We start from the raw sequence: 21,741 nt of genomic DNA, 5'->3' as shown, positions 1-21,741 counted from the left end.
AGGGACTAACACCTACTACTAGTACGCGTGTGTTCAGATTGAGAAGAAGGGACTAACACCTACTACTAGTACGCGTGTGTTCAGATTGAGAAGAAGGGACTAACACCTACTACTAGTACGCGTGTGTTCAGATTGAGAAGAAGGGACTAACACCTACTACTAGTACGCGTGTGTTCAGATTGAGAAGAAGGAACTAACACCTACTACTAGTACGCGTGTGTTCAGATTGAGAAGAAGGAACTAACACCTACTACTAGTACGCGTGTGTTCAGATTGAGAAGACTTTCAAGTTGATATACCGTTTACCACTTCCCAGACTTGAACGTTTGTAATAAGTAAACCACAATCCTGATCTGAGTTCCTTGTGGTGTTCGGTATATACTAAAGAGGCCATGTTGGTAATATGTACTTTTGGTGGCAGCAGCGAGACTTTGTTCTAACCAGTGGAGTATAACAAACGCTCGCTACACCAGTTTTTGCCCTAACGTTGTGAATTTAACATGAAGGGAAAACAGGCCCGTGGGAACGATATCTAAAGTTGGGGACACAATCTCTTGAGGTGGGTGGAAAAGACAGGTTTGTATCTGTATTTATATAAAACAGGAAAAAACCCACGGCCCACCGGTTCCTAGTGCCCTGGAAAGGGAACGAGTTACGAGAGAGCGCCCTTCACAAAACGTATGTCCTGAACGCAACCTTGAAATTTGATATATGACGAAATATGGTATGGGGCGGGATTTAGCTCAGTCGGTTGAATGCAGGATCGAACCTCTTCGATGGATCCATTCAACTGATTGGGTGTTTTTTCTCGTTCCAACAAGTGCACCACAACTGGTCACAGCCGTGGTATATGTTTTCCTTTGTGGGAAAGTGCATATAAATGATCCCTTGTTTCTAATGGGAAAATATAGCGGTTTTTTGTCTGATGACGGTGTCATAATTAACAAATGGTTGACATACGATAGCCGATGATTAATAATCAGTGTGCTCTAGCTGTGTCGTTAAACAAAACAAACATTAAGATATTATCGTCTTGATCGTGATGGGACCTGGTTCGCATTAAGCCCGTCTCACTGGCTCAGTCATAAAGAAGACAAACACACTGGTAATAGTAATATATATTTATTGTTTATTCTCTTGTCGAGTTGCTGTACAGTGTAGATAAAAGGGAATGTTCAACATGTATAGTCTGAAGACATGCACTGTGCAAGACGTGCTCGTACAACTTCAAACTTCACCACTTCTACAAGTCTATCATTATTGTGTAGAGACAAATCCACACAAAATGTTTAACACAAAACATGTAACTATTACAAATACCAAAATGTGCTCGTCTGGGCTGTTCTCACTTGTAACACTTTAAACATTCACATTCAAGATTTTTAATCACAGTTTTCTCTGTATGCTGTTTGTATCAACTGATAATATTTAATTGAACACTACGTTTAGGTTTTATAAGGCAAATAGAGCTTTAATTATTAAACTATAACATATCCATACAATTCTACTTACATTTTGGTTTGTTATTTACTTCCATTTGACATATCATTAACACTACCAGTTTTGGACATATAAGTTACCGGTACTCACAATAATGTAAATTAACTTTTAAGTCCTATTAAATATCACTTACACGTTACTTCGTCTTATTTTAAAAGACCATTTCATACAGGCGTTCAAATAACTATATAAAGGTAAAACAAATGCATTGTCATAAAGTCCTGACACACCCATACGTGAAAACAAACTTCTCAAATAATTATCAGACGCCACAACATAGCCAACGGTCATACTTCCGAGGTTTGATTGTCGGAATCGGCCGCGGAGTTCCCAGTCAGTATGATCTAACGACACGCAGGTGTATATTATCGAAGGCAAAGTAGTTTTCAAGATAAACTTGTCGTATTATCAAGTTGGAGTGGCATGTGTGGGTGTTAAAATATGTTTAGAAGTTGTGGCGGCGGTGGTAAAGAGTTTGTCACCAAACCGCTACTCACATTTCCTGTCAGTATAGCATCTTGGGCTCTCGTAACATGCCGACTACGAAGATAAGATTTTCCAAACCTTGGGCCACTTCAACTTTATTTTATTTTATGTTTTACCTCTTCCACTTCTCCGATATTTACCACCCCCACCCACTCCACCCTGCCGTCCGACCCGTTATTTTGAACTCTCAACATAGTCATATCTGTTGATTGAAGCCCAATATATCCCTGGAACTATTTATGACCGTGTCCAAAATACTGTCAACGCCGCTGCTGAATGTTCTCTAAAGGCGCTTTATAACTGTGCGAAATTCGGTAACGACTTTTAAGCAAGTGATTTGTTCTCTCATTATGCATACGTTTCAAGCTGTATAACTTACAGGGCGCGACTAAAATGATAAAAATCATGACATTAAACTTATGAAGAAGTTGGAAAGCTTGTGCCTAATCAAAAGTAATAGAATATGTTTGAATCAATTCAATGAACTAAAATCATTACGATTCAGCAGTTCTCACAAATCATTAGTACAAGTCGCGCTGTGAGTTCAACGTTCGTTAACAGCTTCGGGATGACGGAAAACGCGGACCACAAGAACTTAAATTTAGTCTATAGAAAAACGGCGCCCATTCCCATTTATCTACATTGTACACTACTGTAGTAACATATATGAGATCAGTTGCCATTATGAGTATTTGGTATGATATAAACACGGCATGTAGATGATATAACCACGGTGTGTGGTAAAATATAACCACAGTGTGTTGTGTAATGTAACAACGCTACGTAGTGTAATGTAATCACGCTATGTGGCATGTTATATCCACTGTATTATACAACCATGTCATTTAGAAATCTGTTTATACACTATGTACACTAATATACATTAGGAGTTGACCAGCAACATAACGTATAACGGGAAACGGAATACAGGACACACGCTATGACCAGACTCTTCATATGGTTGGTGAGGCCCAGTTTGAAGAAATGAGGCTTCAACTGAAAGGTTTTTCGTATAACACTAAAAAAACCAAAAACAGGGACGCTATTTCAGTAAGTACACGTTTTAAAAAATTAGCTTTTATCATCAAGGCTTTTGTTTAACCCCTTAAACATAGGGAAGCTACATCAGTGAGAGTGTCAGTTTGAACAAATTAGCTTTCAAAAGAAGCTACTTCAGTGAGTGTTCTCGCGAAATAGTTATTTAATATTTCACACAAAAAATTGTTATATGCATTATAAATATTAAACTTATATAGCTTCCCTCAAACATTAATGAACAACACACTCCATTTGTAAAGATGTAGTATAGTTTTGTTTTGTTTTTCGTTTCTAGATAATCACAACAGTTCATAGATGGTTCTTTACAATTTCACTATAAATTGGTATACATCCCTTTACAATAAGGACTCAAATTAAACGGTTAATACTAAAACCTGGAGTTGAAAGCGTCATTAAAAATTGTTAGTAAAAGAATTTCACGGCCCTTTGAAAATATATCATTAACTCACACGACAGCCTTTTGTGTCTGCGTTTCGTATTAATACAAATTTGTATGTTTATAATTTCAAATGCGTACCCCTGGCAGCCTGGCTGTGGTGTGCGTATAATGTATGCACAATTTGTAGATAATAAAAGTAACATGAATGAATAACATTAAATGCAAAGGTCTAGAGATATTATGATGACGTCACAACTTCCACTTCCGCTCTAATATACTATATTCTATACTACGTATCACAGCGCATGTTTTCCAGCCACGGATAAACGTTATTCCCTCTCCGACGAGTGTCTCTTTGAGTGACACCCTTCGTATAGGCAGTGCTAAGTAATGAAGTGTTTACCTTCCACACAACAATGATGAGATAACAGGATTGGTCTGTAAACAATGTGTCAATCACACACTACACCGATATCTAGCACTTCTAGCCACCATCTGGTTGTCTGTCTGTCTGTCAATACTGTATTTAACAGTTACGAATATTTCATATTACCAACCAATCACAGTTAAAATGAAGGAGGTCCATCCACGCCAATGCACCCAAGCCTGTTCTTGAAGGGAATAGACTGGGTCCCTCTTGAACTATCCCAACCCCACCCCGCAAAAAAATCATCACAATTATGGCCTACAAATATTTCACAACAATATATCCACAACCCATTCATGTCATTTTCCGTTTTCAAAACGCAGAATCAATCACTGTTGTAAACCATTAAACCAACCATTCAAGTCGGTTGCTGTTCGTTGGGGATAAATTCATACGCCAGTCACCACGTTGAAAGTAGTGCAGATACGTAACGAATGTTTGTTTGTTTTGGAAATGTTTCGGAAAGAAGATCAGACAATAAATTCACAATGCTCCAACGACCAGCATCAGAGCTTAGAGAATGTAACAGCCGACAGCTGATGTTTGACGCAGACGGCTTCTTTTAAACAAGTTGGCGCTTTCTTACCCCAGTGGCAATCCCCCTCCTTACACACGCTTATCTTACGTACTGGTGGGCTCATCGATTTTCTTTTGTTTTTTCTTGGGGTTTTTTTCCAGTTCTGCAATTCAACATTGATTTCGAATGTCAAGTGAAAACAAATGGAAACAACCATCAATACAGAAACTATTCCACTTCCTGTGAAGAGCTCCCTTCCACTCGGACGGTTTGTGATTTAAATCCAGCTACCTGTGAAGGTCAAGGAACGGCTGTGAAGGTCAAGCTAACACGATGACCATATTTATGGTCCTCACAGTCAATATGCTTAGTATTATTTTTAAAAATGTACTTTTACACCATTATGCACATTCCATCATCCCGCTCTGTTTCGCCTCATCACGTATCCGTAACCACTGGTCATAAAACGGGGCGCATTTCAAGACGGGCCGTCCCAGCCTGACTCGCCCTGTCAACAGGAAGTGTCCCGAGCTGAGACTGACGTCACACTTGGACGGGGTGAGGATCGTGCCCTCCAGGTCTCGGCTGCTCCTGGGGGACGGGGTGAAGATCCTGTCTTTCTGGCGCACCACATGGGACACCTGGACATCTATGTACGACGTCTCGTCTGCCTTGCTGTGCACGACGTTCTGCATCTGGCCAACCACCACTGCAACAACAACAACAACAACACATGAGAACACACAGAAACAGGATAGATCCTTATAAAACGTTTACGAGACTCGAGACTAATAAATGAAGTGTGAGATTTTAGAAGTTAAAATATATTGATTTATTAATCATCGGGCTACTGGATGTCAAATATTTATTAATTGGACATATACTGTCTTTAACTCTTAGAGAAAACCCCGCTACATTTTTCATTTAGTAGCAAGGGGTCTTTTATATGCACCATCTCATAGACAAGATCTGAGACTTTAACGTTATGGCAACTCCATACGAATTACATGCATGTGGCGTCATTAAAATATTCTGTTTAGACTACACGGGTCCAGAACATATCACACTAAACCACAAAATATTTGCAATACATCATACACATATAGTTCGTAATTGTTCACGTATAGGTAAAATTATAGCAAAATATATACACATACTAAAACGAAATGGTTTAGCAATGTGGTACTACCGTGTTATATTTTAACCCTTAACTACATTCAGTGACGTGACAGTCACGCATTTCATATTGTATCAATAATCTCCTGTTACTTATACTGACGAATGATGCATCGATTAAATGCAATGTCTCATTTCACTTTGAAAGTTCAAGTTTGTTTTTGTTTAACGACGCCCCTAAAGCACATTGATTAATCAATCATCGACTGGTGAAGGTTAAACATTTGGTAATTTTCACATATAGTCTTAGGGAAAAAACCTGCTACATAGTTTTCCATTAGTAGTAAAAGATCTTTTATATGCACCATTCCAGACATGATAGCACATACCACGGCCTTTGAGATTTCACTGGAAGTCCTATTTTTTAATTTAAACACATTTACCAAAGGGCTAAACCATTTTGTGTTAGTATAATAAACCATAAACATTACAATAGAGTTCGCTGATCTTCACAAAATATAAAACATTAAAATCAAGTATAGCATATACTGTATATAAAACTTCACTAGAGATATATCCCGTTTATTACCCACACGCTTTAACAGTATAAAATATCGCCAATTGTTTCATTTACTGTCGTGACCTTTTCACGGCGTCCATAAACGTAGTCGAGGCATGAACTGACTGATTGTGACAAAGCCTGGAAGGTACATATATTTAATCACCTCTTCGCTGGCAACAGAAAGCGCTCACGGTTACCGGAAATAACCCCTTTATTATTAGTAGTCTAGACCTAATACAAATATAGGTTGGGTTTTAAACAAAAAAAGGAGAAGACCACATTAGCGCAACTGGATACCAGACACGGGTGTGTACGAGTTAATTTGTAAATATTTCAAGGCTGATCAATGATATTACTGCACTCGTACATTAAACTACAACGTACGTCATAGAGGTTTGTAATCATAGTCTTCCGGTTTCGCTTTTTTTCACCTTTACTTTTTTTGTTTTACATTTTTCGTGATACAAATTAATCGATCTCACACGCACTCAGCATAAATGATAAAACAAATATATGTAATGAGCTGCCATAGGACATAAACAATAACTTCCCTCAAAGTCTGTTAACGGTCTATATCTCCTAAACATTTTGGACTGATTTGTTTTTCATTTTCGACTGCCTGCAAAGGATTATGGGTAGATATTGTGTGAAAAACATGTCTGCATAAACTATTACATCACATGCTTAACCTATCAAGTCATCTTGTACAGATTTTTCAATAACTTTTTTGTACTATAAATAAATTATTTTGTAATATATGTCCATGGGTATTAAGTTGAAAGAACTTTTAAATTTTTAAATAAAAATTAATAAGTATTTCTGGCGGGAAACTATTAAAACTTGCCTTCGGTTTCACAAGACAACAAACAACTGGAAATAGGATTTTAAAATGATGGAACATGAAGAGACCCCCCACTCCACCCTTTTGCCCAGATAACCATTTCTAGTGTTGACAACTATGTTTTAGAGTGACAGTATGCTCTTTACACCTGACATTCACATCAGAACCATAGTGTATCATTTCCCGGAGTCATTCATCATAACTTAATCCACAAACTAGTCCTCTGAACCAGTTAGTCAAAGGGGCTTACGGTATACGTTTGTTTTCTGAGCGTGCGAGCGGTCCTAGTTAGTACAACGAAACGTCTACCTCGGTATTATTTCTGTGAGAAAAAACCCGTTTATAGAAGAGAGTCATTAGCTACTCACGTCAAGGGACGTGGTCACTACAACAGCCACAAGTCAGATGTGTGACCAAACTGTCACCTTACAAGTGCTTTTACACAAGGGGCTTCCCTTTCACCTGCGACTGTTTGCTAAAGAGGTTTACAGAGTTGAAGATTGAGAATGGAGAGCTGTCGTTGTTCCGGTGAGCGTTGGGTCAAACGCGGCCCGACTCTCGCCGTGAGATACGGCCGATAATGAATGCCTTCTTTTGGCGATGGCACATGATCAGGTGTTCTTTTCTTTGCAGTTCTTTTGTTCTCGAGAGGACAACGGTACACCGATACCAGCTGAATGGCGGGGCTACACGCGAACCTAGTCGAGATTCGGGGTATTCTCTTTCCCAGTGTCAAGGAAGAGTCAAACTCAAAGATTTTCTTTTACGGAGATCAAAAAAGCGTGAACACAAAAGACTCGTCTTAAATTAAGCATTACCTAGCAACAAAGTATCGTCCCCGGGGGATGGCTGATGCCATACGGTCTAAATTGCCTGAAACCTGATCAAGACAGACTATGAAAATACCGTTTTCGTGAAAACACAGTTTGTATTACACGTAACTGGTCACTTACCGAACTCGCTCGTACAAAACGCCTCTATCAGTTCTTTATCAGTGCAGGGACGGCAGTCTGCAAACAGTAAACAAACAATCATACAACTATGAGTCTCAAATCAAACTAAAACTACTCTTGTGTAACTATCACCATAGTACTGAAGAACATTCAAATCTAATTACCATATTGCGTGACCGGATGTTCTCATTTATAAACAAATGGCCGGATGTTATACAAATGAACAGCAACCCAGATGTTATCACATTAAAAACACCCAATATCAATTTTTTTTTTATATTTAAGTAATTATTATAGATTATATAGATAAACCAGTTTTATTTTCTTCCCATAATCTGACATTTGCTGTTAGGAGTGTAATCTAGCTTATGTGAAAATACTGGCATATGACAATCCACACCAACAGAATCACAAAGCACAAATTCGCTTTGTTAATTACTAAAAGACAAACGTACCTTGCAATCTACAACATGTATTTTCAATTATATTCAGTATTTCTATTTATGTCCCCTCTCCTCAAACATTCTCACCGACAGGACTAGAATCCCCCAGAATATAGCGTTCTCTAGCACCATCCTTTATGTATGTGAGAATATAGCGTCCTCTAGCACTATCCTCTAGCACTATCCTCTAGCACCATCCTCTATGTAAGTGAGAATATATCGTTCTCTAGCACTATTCTCTATGTATGTGGTACCGGCCTCAGTGGCGTCGTGGCAGGCCATCGGTCTACAGGCTGGTAGGTACCGGGTTCGGATCCCAGTCGAGGCATGGGATTTTTAATCCAGATACCAACTCCAAACCCCGAGTGAGTGCTCCGCAAGGCTCAATGGGTAGGTGTAAACCACTTGCACCGACCAGTGATCCATAACTGGTTCAACAAAGGCCATGGTTTGTGCTATCCTGCCTGTGGGAAGCGCAAATAAAAGATACCTTGCTGCTAATCGGAAGAGTAGCTCATGTAGTGGCGACAGCGGGTTTCCTCTCAAAATCTGTGTGGTCCTTAACCATATGTCTGACGCCATATAACCGTAAATAAAATGTGTTGAGTGCGTCGTTAAATGAAACATTTCTTTCTTTCTATGTATGTGAGAATATAGCGTTCTCTAGCACTATCCTTTATGTATGTGAGAATATAGCGTCCTCTATGTATGTGAGAATATAGCGTTCTCTAGCACTATCCGCTATGTATGTGAGAATATAGCGTCGCTATGTATGTGAGAATATAGCGTTCTCTAGCACTATCCACTATGTATGTGAGAATATAGCGTTCTCTAGCACTATCCTCTATGTATGTGAGAATATAGCGTTCTCTAGCACTATCCGCTATGTATGTGAGAATATAGCGTTCTCTAGCACTATCCGCTATGTGAGAATATAGCGTCCTCTAGCACTACCCTCTATGTATGTGAGAATATAGCGTTCTCTAGCACTATCCGCTATGTATGTGAGAATATAGCGTTCTCTAGCACTATCCGCTATGTATGTGAGAATATACGGCTAGACAGCACTCTATATAGCTGACCGTTACTTTTTCACAACCAAACTAAAATAGACTAAATCTAACACCTTGGATCTTTATCTCAATCATTTACGAGTTAACTTACGAAATATATTAGTGACTACCACAAATGACATACGGCTAAAGCGTACGGGCTCTCATGTTTATGGGGGAGGAGGGGAGAGGTCGATTTTTGCTTGAATTAAACAAAATTGCCCGAATTTGAATAACAACTTTTATTCGTATTAACATTACTACCAAATAGCTATATAAGGTTACAAACGAATTACTACGTGTTTTTATATGGACTACAACTAATATTGTGGGTGGAATGATGGGGGAACAAACAGGGTGATAAGGTTTCAGACCAGCTCATTTTTCTCGAATATCTCTATCGTTTTTGCCCGAATTTAAGAACTTACTCCAACACTGTCCCCCTGTCTCGTACGCTTATGACAAATGCTACAAGGAGAAATCTAATATCCCTATCCCAAATAGGCCGACTCTGCTTGGGATCAGGTTCCGGGTTTCTGTCTGTAACGTCTGTATAGTCACTAACTTGTATGTTTAACTGTCATCAATTAACTCGTAAATAATCAAAGTAAAGGTCTGTGGCGTGTACGGGTTAGATTAGGGAAAATGTGGGTTTTAGACACAGTACATGGCGACCGTGTGGCAGTCGGGAATTTCCAAACTGACAGTTTGTAATGCTAAGTACGCTCTAACTTTATTCTCTTATGTAAACCAAATAGTGCTAGCGGATACATGAACTAGACTTTCACTTGTTTATTAACAGTTATAAGTAGAAACAAAGTTGGAAAAATTAAAGGATGTTTTGTTTAACGACACCACTAGAGCACACTGGTCTATTAATCATTGACTATTGGATGTCAAATATTTGGTAATTTCGTCAGTTTTAGAGGAAACTCGCCACATGTTTGCATTAGCAGCAAGGGATTTTTTATATACACGTTTCCACACAGGACAGCACATACCACGGCCCAACAGAAATTCGGTTCTTAATTAGAAGTTATAATTGGACAACACAAGTTCAGCAAATTAAGACAGACTTACCATCCATGGGGTTATAAAACAAGGGACTTTTCGTCATCTCTATGTCGTAATATATCGTAACCCGTGGCAACCCTGTGTCCTCTGTCGTCCGCACAGTCTCTATATACAAGTGCACAGAATCTCCGCTAGAGGTCGCGCACACCTCTTTACCGTCCCTACCACCACTTCCGTTAACTGTTAACAGTGGTGATAACGTCAGTTCCTTTTTTTCGACTGTTTTTGTTTTATAATTGCCAGGTGTGTATTTGACGGTCTCCCTGGAGACCAAAGTTCGAACGTCATGACTGTGAAGCAGGATGCAGGCCTTGAACTCGCCCGGTCTTATCGGCCTCAGTTCCAATCTTATGGCGCCATACGAACTGGACCACGTGATCTTGCCTTCACTACAACGAGGTCTGACGTTGGTTATTCCTCTGTCGTCATCGCTGTCCCTGCAAAATCAAAATATTCTCATTAAACATCTGTTTACAAATCCTTCTTTAAGTCAAAAAGAAGAAGAATAGATCTATACTTCAGCATGGGGAACGGAAACAGGTAGTGGTACTGCTGTGGTCATGTGGTGGGATCATAGGCACTGCCCCAAATTCTAAAAATTCTTCATCTCAAGTTTAAAGACGAAATAATATAGTGTCCACCCCACCCCGACGTTAGCATATCCCGTTGCATACTGTATGGGTTCCTAGACATGTTGAGTTACTGGTTAGTAGTACTAATTTATTTTATTTTATACAACATTTAGTGAAATATCTTAAAATATCAGTGAAATTGTGTATCTGACACAGATACAAATACAATAGTATTTAACCAGCAAGCAATTCTTAGCCGATATTTAGAGACACACTTCCTACTCCTCTCATATGAATTTGTGACAGAATCATTAATTCTTATCCCAAAATGTAAGGAACTCTGTTTTATTTTTAAAGTTCAAAGTAAAGTCGGTGAACAGGTGAGCCTATTACATGGTATGTGGACGTATTAAGCGAATCAGTCTGGTCGTAAATACGCCAAGTGAAACGGCGACAATAGCGCGGTCCAGACGGAGATGTATTTTGCCAGTGTAGAATAACTGAGAACCAACACAGATATGGCGATTATTACCGACTTGACGGGTCTGCCGTTCTCTCGGCACGGTGGGTCGGTAATGGCATCAGACGTCGCTGCAGAAGACATCAACTGCTTCATTGGGAAGTGAAATAAACAGAGTTGTGTGCCGGGGATGCCGTGACAGGTTGCAGGACTCTGCCAACGAACGCGGCTCTCAGACGATTAGGCAATACCTCGCCAACGATGTCGTGAGAAAAATACCAGTCGGCGCAAATCCCACGAATGCCAACAAGTCGGTCGACTTGCAGATGTTTCTTCAAGAGTAAAACTGCTCAAATTAGAGATGTTTACAGTTCAGTAACACTGAAAAAACTCTATGGTGCCAGGCTTCTTACTGTTTACCGTTATAGTTTTGATATTGTTTTATAAAAAGTCTCAGATTAATAATTAAAAAAAACTATACCAACATTCTAGTAATAGTAAACCAAATTGATGGTTAGTGATTTTTATTGGCGCTATAGTTTCAGTGCTTTCAGTGTATTACTCTTGGTTTGTCCTCATTGTTATTAATGGTAAATGTATTTTGCACACTTAATGTAATTCAGTTGTCTTCATATTCTTAAGGGGCGGGGTGTAGCCCAGTGGTAAAGCGCTCGCCTGGTGCGCATTCGGTCTAAGATCGATCCCCGTCGGTGGGCCAATTGGTCCACTTCTCGTTCCAGGCGGTGCTCCACGACTGATATAACAAAAGCCGTGGTATGTGCTATTCTATCTGTGGGATGGTGCATATAAAATATCCCCTGCTACTAAAGGAAAATTGCAGGGGATTTCCTTTCTAAGACTATATGTCAAAATTACCAAATGTTTGACATTCAATAGCCGATGATTAATGTGAAACAAAACGAACTTTTTTATATTCTTCTAAAGTAAGTTTCACATTCTTCTTATTGTTCAACCGGAACATCGCAGCCCTCTGCACCAGGTCAAAACGTGTATTAGTCATAAAGACGCCCAGCCTGATCCATGAACTTTTTTATTGAGTGCAAGACATAATTGATTATAGAGTTTAGGCCCAAGGCTCGTTCTTGTTGTCTACCTCACGCTTATATTCTTATTTTCCATGGTTAAATATATTTCTTGGCGGCCAGTGTCTGGTATCGAGTTTTGTCTCCTCAAAAGTACATTCAATATGTATTGTTTTAAAGTTTCAACACAATCCGAATTAAACTGAGACGACACATTTAAAGGTTTTACAAACGTGCAGCAGACTTGAGGGTATCGCATTCAATTCGACATGTGTAAGTAAAATTAAAGAAGTGTGTATGAGTCACTTGGAAATTTACTGCTGAAGACAGACCAGGTTATCAGACGTAATATGAGAGGTGCAATCTGCAGACAAGCGCTCTCTCTCTCTCTCTCTCTCTCTCTCTCTCTCTCTCTCTCTCTCTCTCTCTCTCTCTCTCTCTCTCTCTCTCTCACACACACTCACACATACGTTCAAAACGTTTTCAAAACTACACACACTACATGAAGAAAGATCAAAAAGTTATGTACGGGTTTTTATTTATTTATTTCCCTTTTCTGAATACAACGAAAATGTGATCTTTTGCTGAACAGTCAAGTGATGTCACATTTCCAAACAGTCGGGGTGGTGCTGAACAGTCAGATGACGTCATCGCCCTGATACGATAGTCAGAAGCCGGGTGGCATCAAGAATTGTTTCAGAAATTATTACAAAACAAAATAATAATGATTTTACATTAGAATTTTTTGTAAAAATATGAAATGAAATAAAATACTTTTAAAAAAAAAACCAAGTGGTGTGTATACATAACCCCTTTCTATGTGATCAGTTATGACGCCGCCCGAAACCTATACTAGTACCGATGACACTGTATTGGGCCCGTTTTACGAAGCGATTCTAGTGTTAAAATCACCTTAAGTGCCTAAATTAAAGTGTATTTTGCACTAAGAATCACTTTGTAGAACGGGGCCCTGAACAGTTAGAACACGCCCCCTAGGGTAAGTAGGAAAATCAATAAATCAGTTTGACTGAGCATCACCCACAACACGACAATATGACTCAATGATTGGTATACGTTATCAGATCTCGTTCACTTTGTTCCCGGTTATTCTCTTCCAAATTTTACCAACATCTAACAGACGGTGGGCAATTGAACAAAATCAATTAGGAAGAAACTAAGTATATAGCAAGGCAAATAACTGGGGAAATACCGAGCAAGCAGGAAAATGTTTGCAATTTTGTCTTTTCCGGTATTTTTCATCACAGCAACAAGAAGGGCAATAAATTAAACTGTAGAATGTTTTGTGAAACATTGATGAGATAAACATAGCCGTTTGTTGGAAAGGCGATACAACCGACTGGAGATACGCAGAGGCCTGCAGCGCGTGCATACCAAATGTATTTGTGGCTTAATTTATGCCAAATTATTGAAATAAATAGGTCCTGAGAAGCGTTGTTTGTTAACTTAAGCATTCACTTGCACGTCTAACTAATGACAAACTATCAGATTAAATGTTTACGACGTCTAGGAAGGCAAGGATTCCGTCAGTTTATTACTTGGCGGGTACACACAATTGAGATGATATTTATGAGTTCGTCTGCCCAGTGTTCTGTCGCAGACGTGCACACCAATAAAGCCTTCATCTACACAAACAAGCAGACGTCACTAGGTTGTCCTTAATAACACTCCAGCCAAACAATTAAAATACTACGTCTCTATTATACATTTAACAGTGTGCATTCATTTCGTGTCTAGCAGTCATCAATGAAGGCAATTGTCAACGATTAGAACATGAAGTTTTAACAACACCAAAGACTTGATACCAATATGCTGACTCAATTTACCAGTTTTCGTTCATGTGTTATAATCATAATGCAATGTTTTAATGAATGTTTGCTTGCCGTACGTTAACACAATATTTACGAGTAATTGGCAGCAAATAGACTTAAGTATAAACATGCCAATCTTAAGTGTTTGAATTTCCTATCGACTACAGTGGCTAGCAGTTACAACATTCTGTTCTGGGCGTGTTTTAAAATACAATACATTCTGTCACAATCAGTAGTCTATTCTCAAAACAAATAGCCACTTTTTATATGCTGTTTTTATTTTATATATGCAAATACTAGTATACCACGGATAGTCGCTGATCGATAATTAAACCGTGTGGAATATATCCTCTTGAAATTTGTGTAGGAATGGATTTTGTTTCATTACAGGAAGTTAAAACAATAAATGAAAAATGAAAATGATACTTTACATCCTGGTACGAAAGATAACTAAATAATATGATTTTGTTAAAGAACTGACTGGACACCCAATCCCTAACGACCCTCTGTGCAGGCGGGGGTTGTCCTTCCTGTTTACAGAGAGGTCGGTCGTCTTTAAACACGTGTAGCCCGCCATTTTCTGAACGCTCAAAGACCAGCGGTCGTCTGCTAACAGATCAACAGGTCTGCATAGTCTGGCGAGCAGAAGACGTCTTCTGAGAAACACCTTGCGATCGACACTTCTTTTCTTGTAGTGTTTCCTTTCCGTGTATTTTACAAACGAGCCATCTGTGTATGATTTTACAAGGATAGTTCAAAAGGATTTGGTCTCTGCTAACAGAGTGTCTAAAGTTTTGTCGTAAATGAATGAATGAAACAAGCGTATCAAATGACCTTCAAGGTCAAACGGCTGTGGAAAGAGAAACCGAACCTACAAGACAATTAGTTTCTTTAAAGCTGGATACTTGTTTATGTCAGTCCATAGAATATTTTTATTTATTTATTTATTTTGAAGGGGTATTATTATTTTTATTTTTTTAAATAATTATCTTACAAAGCCATGACTTGTTTATAAAGTCAAAACATACTATTTCTAAAGTAAAACAAGTATGGATCCCATTCTGTCTGTGGCCTCTGTGGGAATAACATATTTATGACCGTGCATAGGCCTAATTGCCTTGCTGCCCCACTTAATCCCAGTGGCGAATACATTTTAAGACAATTTTAAATGGTTTCAAGAGTAAAGAATATTTTGTCAACCATATATATATATATATATATATATATATATATATATATATATATATATATATATATATTAATTTATATATTTCATTTTATGTTTGCAGGTGATCTATGAAAGTTTCGTAAAATAAACTGGACTGAACGTAGTAACCTATTTAAGTGTGCCAGCGAGGTTTTACACCTCTCAGCGTTAAACCGCCAATGCAGCACAAAATATGTAATCGAATATCCCAGACACTCTCACCGCATTATTTTAGAGGGAAAAAAACGTGGAATCTCTCAAATGTTCCATAAATTCCGTGAATATTTCACTTTTTTGTATAATATGTCTTTTATTGTATTATATCGTGTTGATGAAGCATTTTTGTGTGTGATTGATACTGCAGTGCAAGTTCTTTAAAGTAACAAAATGTAACGGACATGCATACACACACAAACGCAGGGAGACGGACACAGACACACACACACACACAGAGAGAGAGAGAGAGAGAGAGAGAGAGAGAGAGAGAGAGAGAGAGAGAGAGAGAGAGAGAGAGAGAGAGAGAGAGAGAGAGAGAGAGAGAGAGAGAGAGAGAGACAGACAGACAGACAGACAGACAGACTAAGAGAGAGGGGGGGGAGAAAGGGAGGGATGTGAGAAAGGGAGACGAAGACTGCGACAGACAAAGAAAGGAAGAAGAAGAAGAAGATGCAAAGTCTTAGCAAATTAAACTCTTTTTTTTTTAATGTTGCCATTTCTTTGGAACTCTTGTACTCAAGTGCAATTCTATGAAAGCGTATCTAGAAATAGTAGACTTCTCCTCTTAGTAAACGGCGACAGACTTGTTTAACACCGGAGACGTAAGTTTGAAATGTAATTTGTTGACTGCATCCGTGTGTCGTCTGCACACCAGAATGACGTTGACCTTTTAATCTAGCGACGTAATGTCAGCGTCACACAATGGCGGCCGTGACACGTGGATTACAGGCCACGGCGAGGTGACTGGAGGTAGGTGTAATCAGTCTGGCTGGGCGCGGTAATGAGTGCTGGCTAGGTTCACGGTGGTTTGTTGATGTCCCGACAACACCTGCTAACGACGGCCCGCCCGCCACACGTGCTGTATACGTAATGTAGATCATTAGCAGGTACATTGTTAAAGGGACTACCTTTAGTGTGTAACCACCGGCCTCTGTGGCCATCGGCTGGTAGATATTGGGTTCGCACCCCGGTACCAGCTCCCGCCCAGAGAGTTTCAACGACTCAAGTAATCGTTGTCGCCACTACACCGACTTCTCTCTCGCTAACCTCTAAGCCACTGCCTGGACTGAAAACCTAGATAGCTGAGGTGTGTGTTGTCAGGACAGTGTGCTTGAACGTCAGTTGGATATAAGCACCAAAATAAAAATGAAATGAATAAGATTTTTGGCCGAAAATCAAGCACAACGTGTGCATTCCTTCCCACCGGTGTTGCTTGACTGCACTGACGCAGACTGGTACATCAAAGGTTGTCGTGTCTGGAGAAATACAGACAAACAAGTCTTTGTGCAAATCTCACCGAGAAGCAGTGTGAAACTTTCTTTCTCTGGCAACTACTCTATGTGGCCATGTTACAAACTACAGAGGTTTTTAAATGTAACCGTTACAGACTGGGATGTCCCTGTTTTTGTAACTTGCAGAACATTTTCAATTATTCCTCGTACGTGCAGCAACTTAAACAGCTTCAGTTTAGTTTAATAACATTTTACCGCCAGAAACTAAGAATATATTGAAGAACATTCAGCTATTCGATACGCAGCCAGAATGCTAGACACGAGATTGTGCTCTTGACGTCTAGACTGAATAATAAAACAATAAACCTATCAAGCCCCCCCCCCCCCCCCCCCCCCCCCCCCCCCCCCCAGTGCACTGCTTAGTCAACGAATCTACCTGGCAATTGTAACAGTCTAGATACCACTGTAAAGAAACCCATTGCCGACACTAGAGACGGCTCTTGTTCGAACGGCAACAAAGGTATTTCCACGTGCACTTGTCCAGACAGATTAGCACACCTCACCGACTCGACTGTATAGGTAATTTTACACTTCTGAAATTTCACTCACTGGATACAATTCTAGTAATACACTGTTGACAAAAGAAACTTTTTTTTCCATAGTCGTATATTATGTTTCAATCAGTGACAAGACATCTCAACTTGATTTGCAGGTGTTTTCTGTCAATTTTTTAAAAGTTTTAACAACTACATGCATTTCAAAACATGAATAAGCTTTTTTCTTTTTACCATTAGTTTTAAGAACTATTTCAAAACATGAATAACCTGTTGTCTTCTTCAGAAAAGTACTTTTCAATCAAATACACACTCAACGTGTCCTATAAACACACTTGTACGCTGAAAAGGCACAAACAAGTGTGGATAAAAAGCGCCGTGTAAAATTAGTACTCGAGTGTCTTCGTGTATAGATATGTACCTAGTCTGTGGTAGCGAGCAGAACACAGGTTTCTCTGAGAGGCTTGTTTGTGTACCGAGGTAATGACAGTTCATTCCTTTGAAGGCCAGAGGGTTTTTTAATCTACCGTTTGTGAAGAGCGAGAGGGTCAACAGTCGACGCTAACGGTTCTGTTGAAGGTAAGCCCGACACAGATTGATCGCCTGCATTCCGACCAGCTGGATACCTGTCAAGGGCTGGTCGCACAGCGCTCGGCCGCCGACAGATACCTGCGCACACCTGAGTTACCTGTGTACACCTGGGTTAGCCGTCCTCCAGTATTGACCCAGCTCGAGACGATAAGACTATGTACTTTCCCTGTCGTCGTCGGCACACACAAAACTCGGGAACGCAAACCCGATCACGTGGCCATTGCTTACTGCAGCACAACGTCTAGAAGGAAAAAAACCCACATTTTCCTCCATAGCTGTGAATCCATATTATTACACAGTGACTTCTGATATTTAACATTCCGGAAGACACAAGCCAAATACTGAACTATTTCTGTATTCAGCGCACACTTCAGTTTCAGTTGTTTACCCGCCGTTGCGTCATCTTCATGTTTGGTGGTCAACTCCACCCAGTGGTTGTACATCTATGTAATACTGATAGCCGTGATACCATGGTGTATATCTGCGTGTATACATAATCCAAATAGAAGTAGTAGTACATGCACAGAACTTGCCAGTTAGTAATACTAACTGCGATATTGTCGACAAATAACAGTAAATTAACACTATAAAAGTGACAACTGAAGAACAATGAACTAACATTTAATCCAAATGTATGAAATAGGGAATAATTGAAAAAATTTAACTGTCCTTATTTAACAGTAGCTTTATGTATGGACACCACAAAGGAAAACTCACTCTTGGATATCATACATATGATAATACGTTGTCTTTAAGAATACTCGCTATATTTTTTTCCATTAGCAGCAAGGGATCTTTTATATGAAGTTTAACACTTTTCAGACGGTTAGTCCTCTGGACGTTTCGTCCACAGATTCGTACACCCACCTCGGACAATTCGTCCCCTCGATTACAACATTTATACCAATAAATCTAAAATGTTATTTCTTAGTCATTGAAATGGTTAATTATTTTCGTTTTGTGGTAAACTACTAGTATATGAAACAAACTAAATTTGAGTGGCACTATCAACTTGTTATTGTCTTTGTACAGCCATGAATTCTCTCTTCAACTCTTCAGCTATACTCTCAGCTATACTCTCCACAAATATTATTATTATTAATAATTTTGAGAGCTCGTTACAAAATAGTGTCATAATAAATTTGTAAATACAATAATCATAAATTTACTTTAATTATAATTACAATATTATAACTATAACAGACTATGTCTATCAAATTGTCCACATCATACTTGGTAACCCCCCTTCTGCTGCGGCCCGCAGGCAAAGCCACTGGCGATGGCAAAGATATGGGCATGGCAAAGTTAGGTTAGGTTACAATCTGCACGTTTCTGATAATTCTGTGTCGATATTCCACTAAAATAAAAAAGTGTCCATACATTTATTTAGTCCGTGGACGAAATACACGGTAAATAACTAATATAAAAAAAGTATAGACTAGTGGACGAATTGTCCAAGAACAATTTTTGGTTGTGGACGAATCGTCTCGAGTTCAACAGTGGACGAAACGTCTAGAGGACGAATCATCTGCATCCCAGATTAACACAGGTTAGACGTCACATAATGACATACCAATCGAGGTGAACTGGTTGGAACGGGGGGAAAACATGAGTCCACTGTAACATAGTAGGGAGGAGTTTGATCATACGACCACAGCACCTAGGACAGAGTGAGATTCTGCCCACTGAATGGTTTTTTTAATTTTTATTATTTTTTTTTTTTACTACAGATCCTTTTTATGGTAATACGTTGTAATTTATAGACTATTTTATTAAACCCATTGTTTGGTGTACGCATGCTCCTATATAGTGTTTTTGTAGCCATCAGGACTCCTCCAAATGTTTTGAGAAAATTCCTCCCGACCCTAGTGAAGTGTCACCCAATACTAATACTCCTGTGCTAAATGCCAGGATTTTCTGGCGTGTTTGAACACCGAATTAAAAATAGAATACATTGAGAATCGTGGATGTAGTCACCCACACAATTCCACAGTTGGCTTTTTCTGGAGGGTCAATGCTAGGAAAGACCCTGGAAATACAAGTAGTCCATCGTTAACAAACAACCACTTTTTAATATACAGATATATGAAAAACTAAGTTCTTAATATCAATGTATCAACATCAAAATCTATGTTGTTCATAATAACTTGTTTGTTAAATAACGCAACATGTCCATGTCCCATAACTCACAAAACGTGTTTTATGATTCCGAGGACGTATCACGTCATTAGGATAGATTGATAGGATTTCAGAACTTCAAAGTGCAGCACACTTTGCAGCACAGAGAACTGATAAGGGATCAAATTCAGTGAAATTTGTTTTTGAGTAAACTGTAAAGTCAGTAATGTTAACAGTTTACTTGAAAGTTTTGCATGTAAACGTTTAATACTTTTGTGTAGTTGAGACCTATTTTGAAAGTGTCTGTGTAAATTTACTTACAAATGTTTGATATGTTTCAGTTAAACGTTTTATGTGTTTGAAAGTTCTGTATTCATGAAACTTTAATTTGAAACGTTTTCTATGCAATGTTTATATAAATCGTTCTGTACAGGACCGTATCTAGCCAAAAATAGCGGGGTGGGGTGGGGTGGGGGTGTGGTAAAATGAATCAGGTCTCAATAATATTGGGTGTATCAAGGCTTAGGATCTTCTGTCAAGCAAAAAAAAAAGGCAATCTGATTAAATTTTTAGTGTGTGTGTGTGTGTGTTGTTATTGTTTTGGGTTTTTTTTTTCGGGGGGATGCCTCTCTCTCTCTCTCTCTCTCTCTCTCTCTCTCTCTCTCTCTCTCTCTCTCTCTCTCTCTCTCTGTCTGTAAAGTACAGTCCTAGTATTCGAAAGACCGACGACGTTGTAGCTGATGATGCTAACTTACCCCACGGTGCAGTCGCACTGATCACAGGTGTGTTGCTGACGGACCCGCACCACTCCCATCAGGAACAGCAACACCACAGAAACTAGCCGTCTGGTATCCATTGTTCAGATGACAGTTAGTATCTCCATGTCACCATCTTTGAAAAAACCCACAAACTCGCTGATCACACGGAAATCACACAATTTACATCATTATCCCTTGCTACTATCAGCGAATGCGCGTGTTGTAGGTAAAACACGTTGTGTTGATAATCCAGCGTAATCCATAACGCCAACAGGTGTCACGTCGGCCTACATAACTTGGGCAGTGCGCTGGCGACGGCTGCTCGCACCATACCGGCAGTGGGACGATCAACTGGCGACTGATGACCCACCCACTATCCCTGTCGCTCAATGAGAGTCGCGCGAGAGCGAGGACAGCAGATCGGGAGAGTCCACTCGACACTTTCGCGCGGGGGATGCAGGTTGTTTAGTGGCTGACGTTGAAAGTTTAGTAAGTGATATGTTAGACGAAGGGGAAAAGGCGCAATATGCAGAACTCACTCAAATTATTAGTATTCAAATACGAATGCTTTACAGGGCCAGGACCTTGCAGGAGAAGACAAATGAAAAAGGGTGAAGTTAAAGTTGTTGATGACTTTCAGCTCAGCTAGCAGACTGAAAGTAGAACAGATGAATATGCACCTTGTAATTTCGCTGTAGGTAACTTTTAGCCAGATTCACAATTACATTTGCTAAAAAGACGACCTCTGTAAC

General features: G+C 39.4%; 1 protein-coding gene across 1 annotated transcript; it reads right to left on the bottom strand.

The window, feature by feature from the left end:
- Positions 1 to 1,106: 1,106 nt before the first annotated feature.
- On the bottom strand, positions 1,107 to 21,362 carry LOC121380238 (meteorin-like protein). Its single transcript, XM_041509066.1, has 4 exons — positions 20,987 to 21,362; positions 10,416 to 10,846; positions 7,841 to 7,897; positions 1,107 to 5,077 (listed from the first exon to the last, which is right to left on the bottom strand). The coding sequence occupies exons 1-4, from the start codon at positions 21,085 to 21,087 to the stop codon at positions 4,770 to 4,772; spliced, it is 897 nt and encodes a 298-aa protein (XP_041365000.1). The 5' UTR covers positions 21,088 to 21,362; the 3' UTR covers positions 1,107 to 4,769.
- Positions 21,363 to 21,741: the final 379 nt, after the last annotated feature.

The sequence above is a fragment of the Gigantopelta aegis genome, chromosome 8 (assembly GCF_016097555.1).
Source record: "Gigantopelta aegis isolate Gae_Host chromosome 8, Gae_host_genome, whole genome shotgun sequence".
In the NCBI taxonomy this organism is placed as follows: domain Eukaryota; kingdom Metazoa; phylum Mollusca; class Gastropoda; order Neomphalida; family Peltospiridae; genus Gigantopelta; species Gigantopelta aegis.
This window is presented reverse-complemented; position numbering and strand designations above follow the sequence as displayed.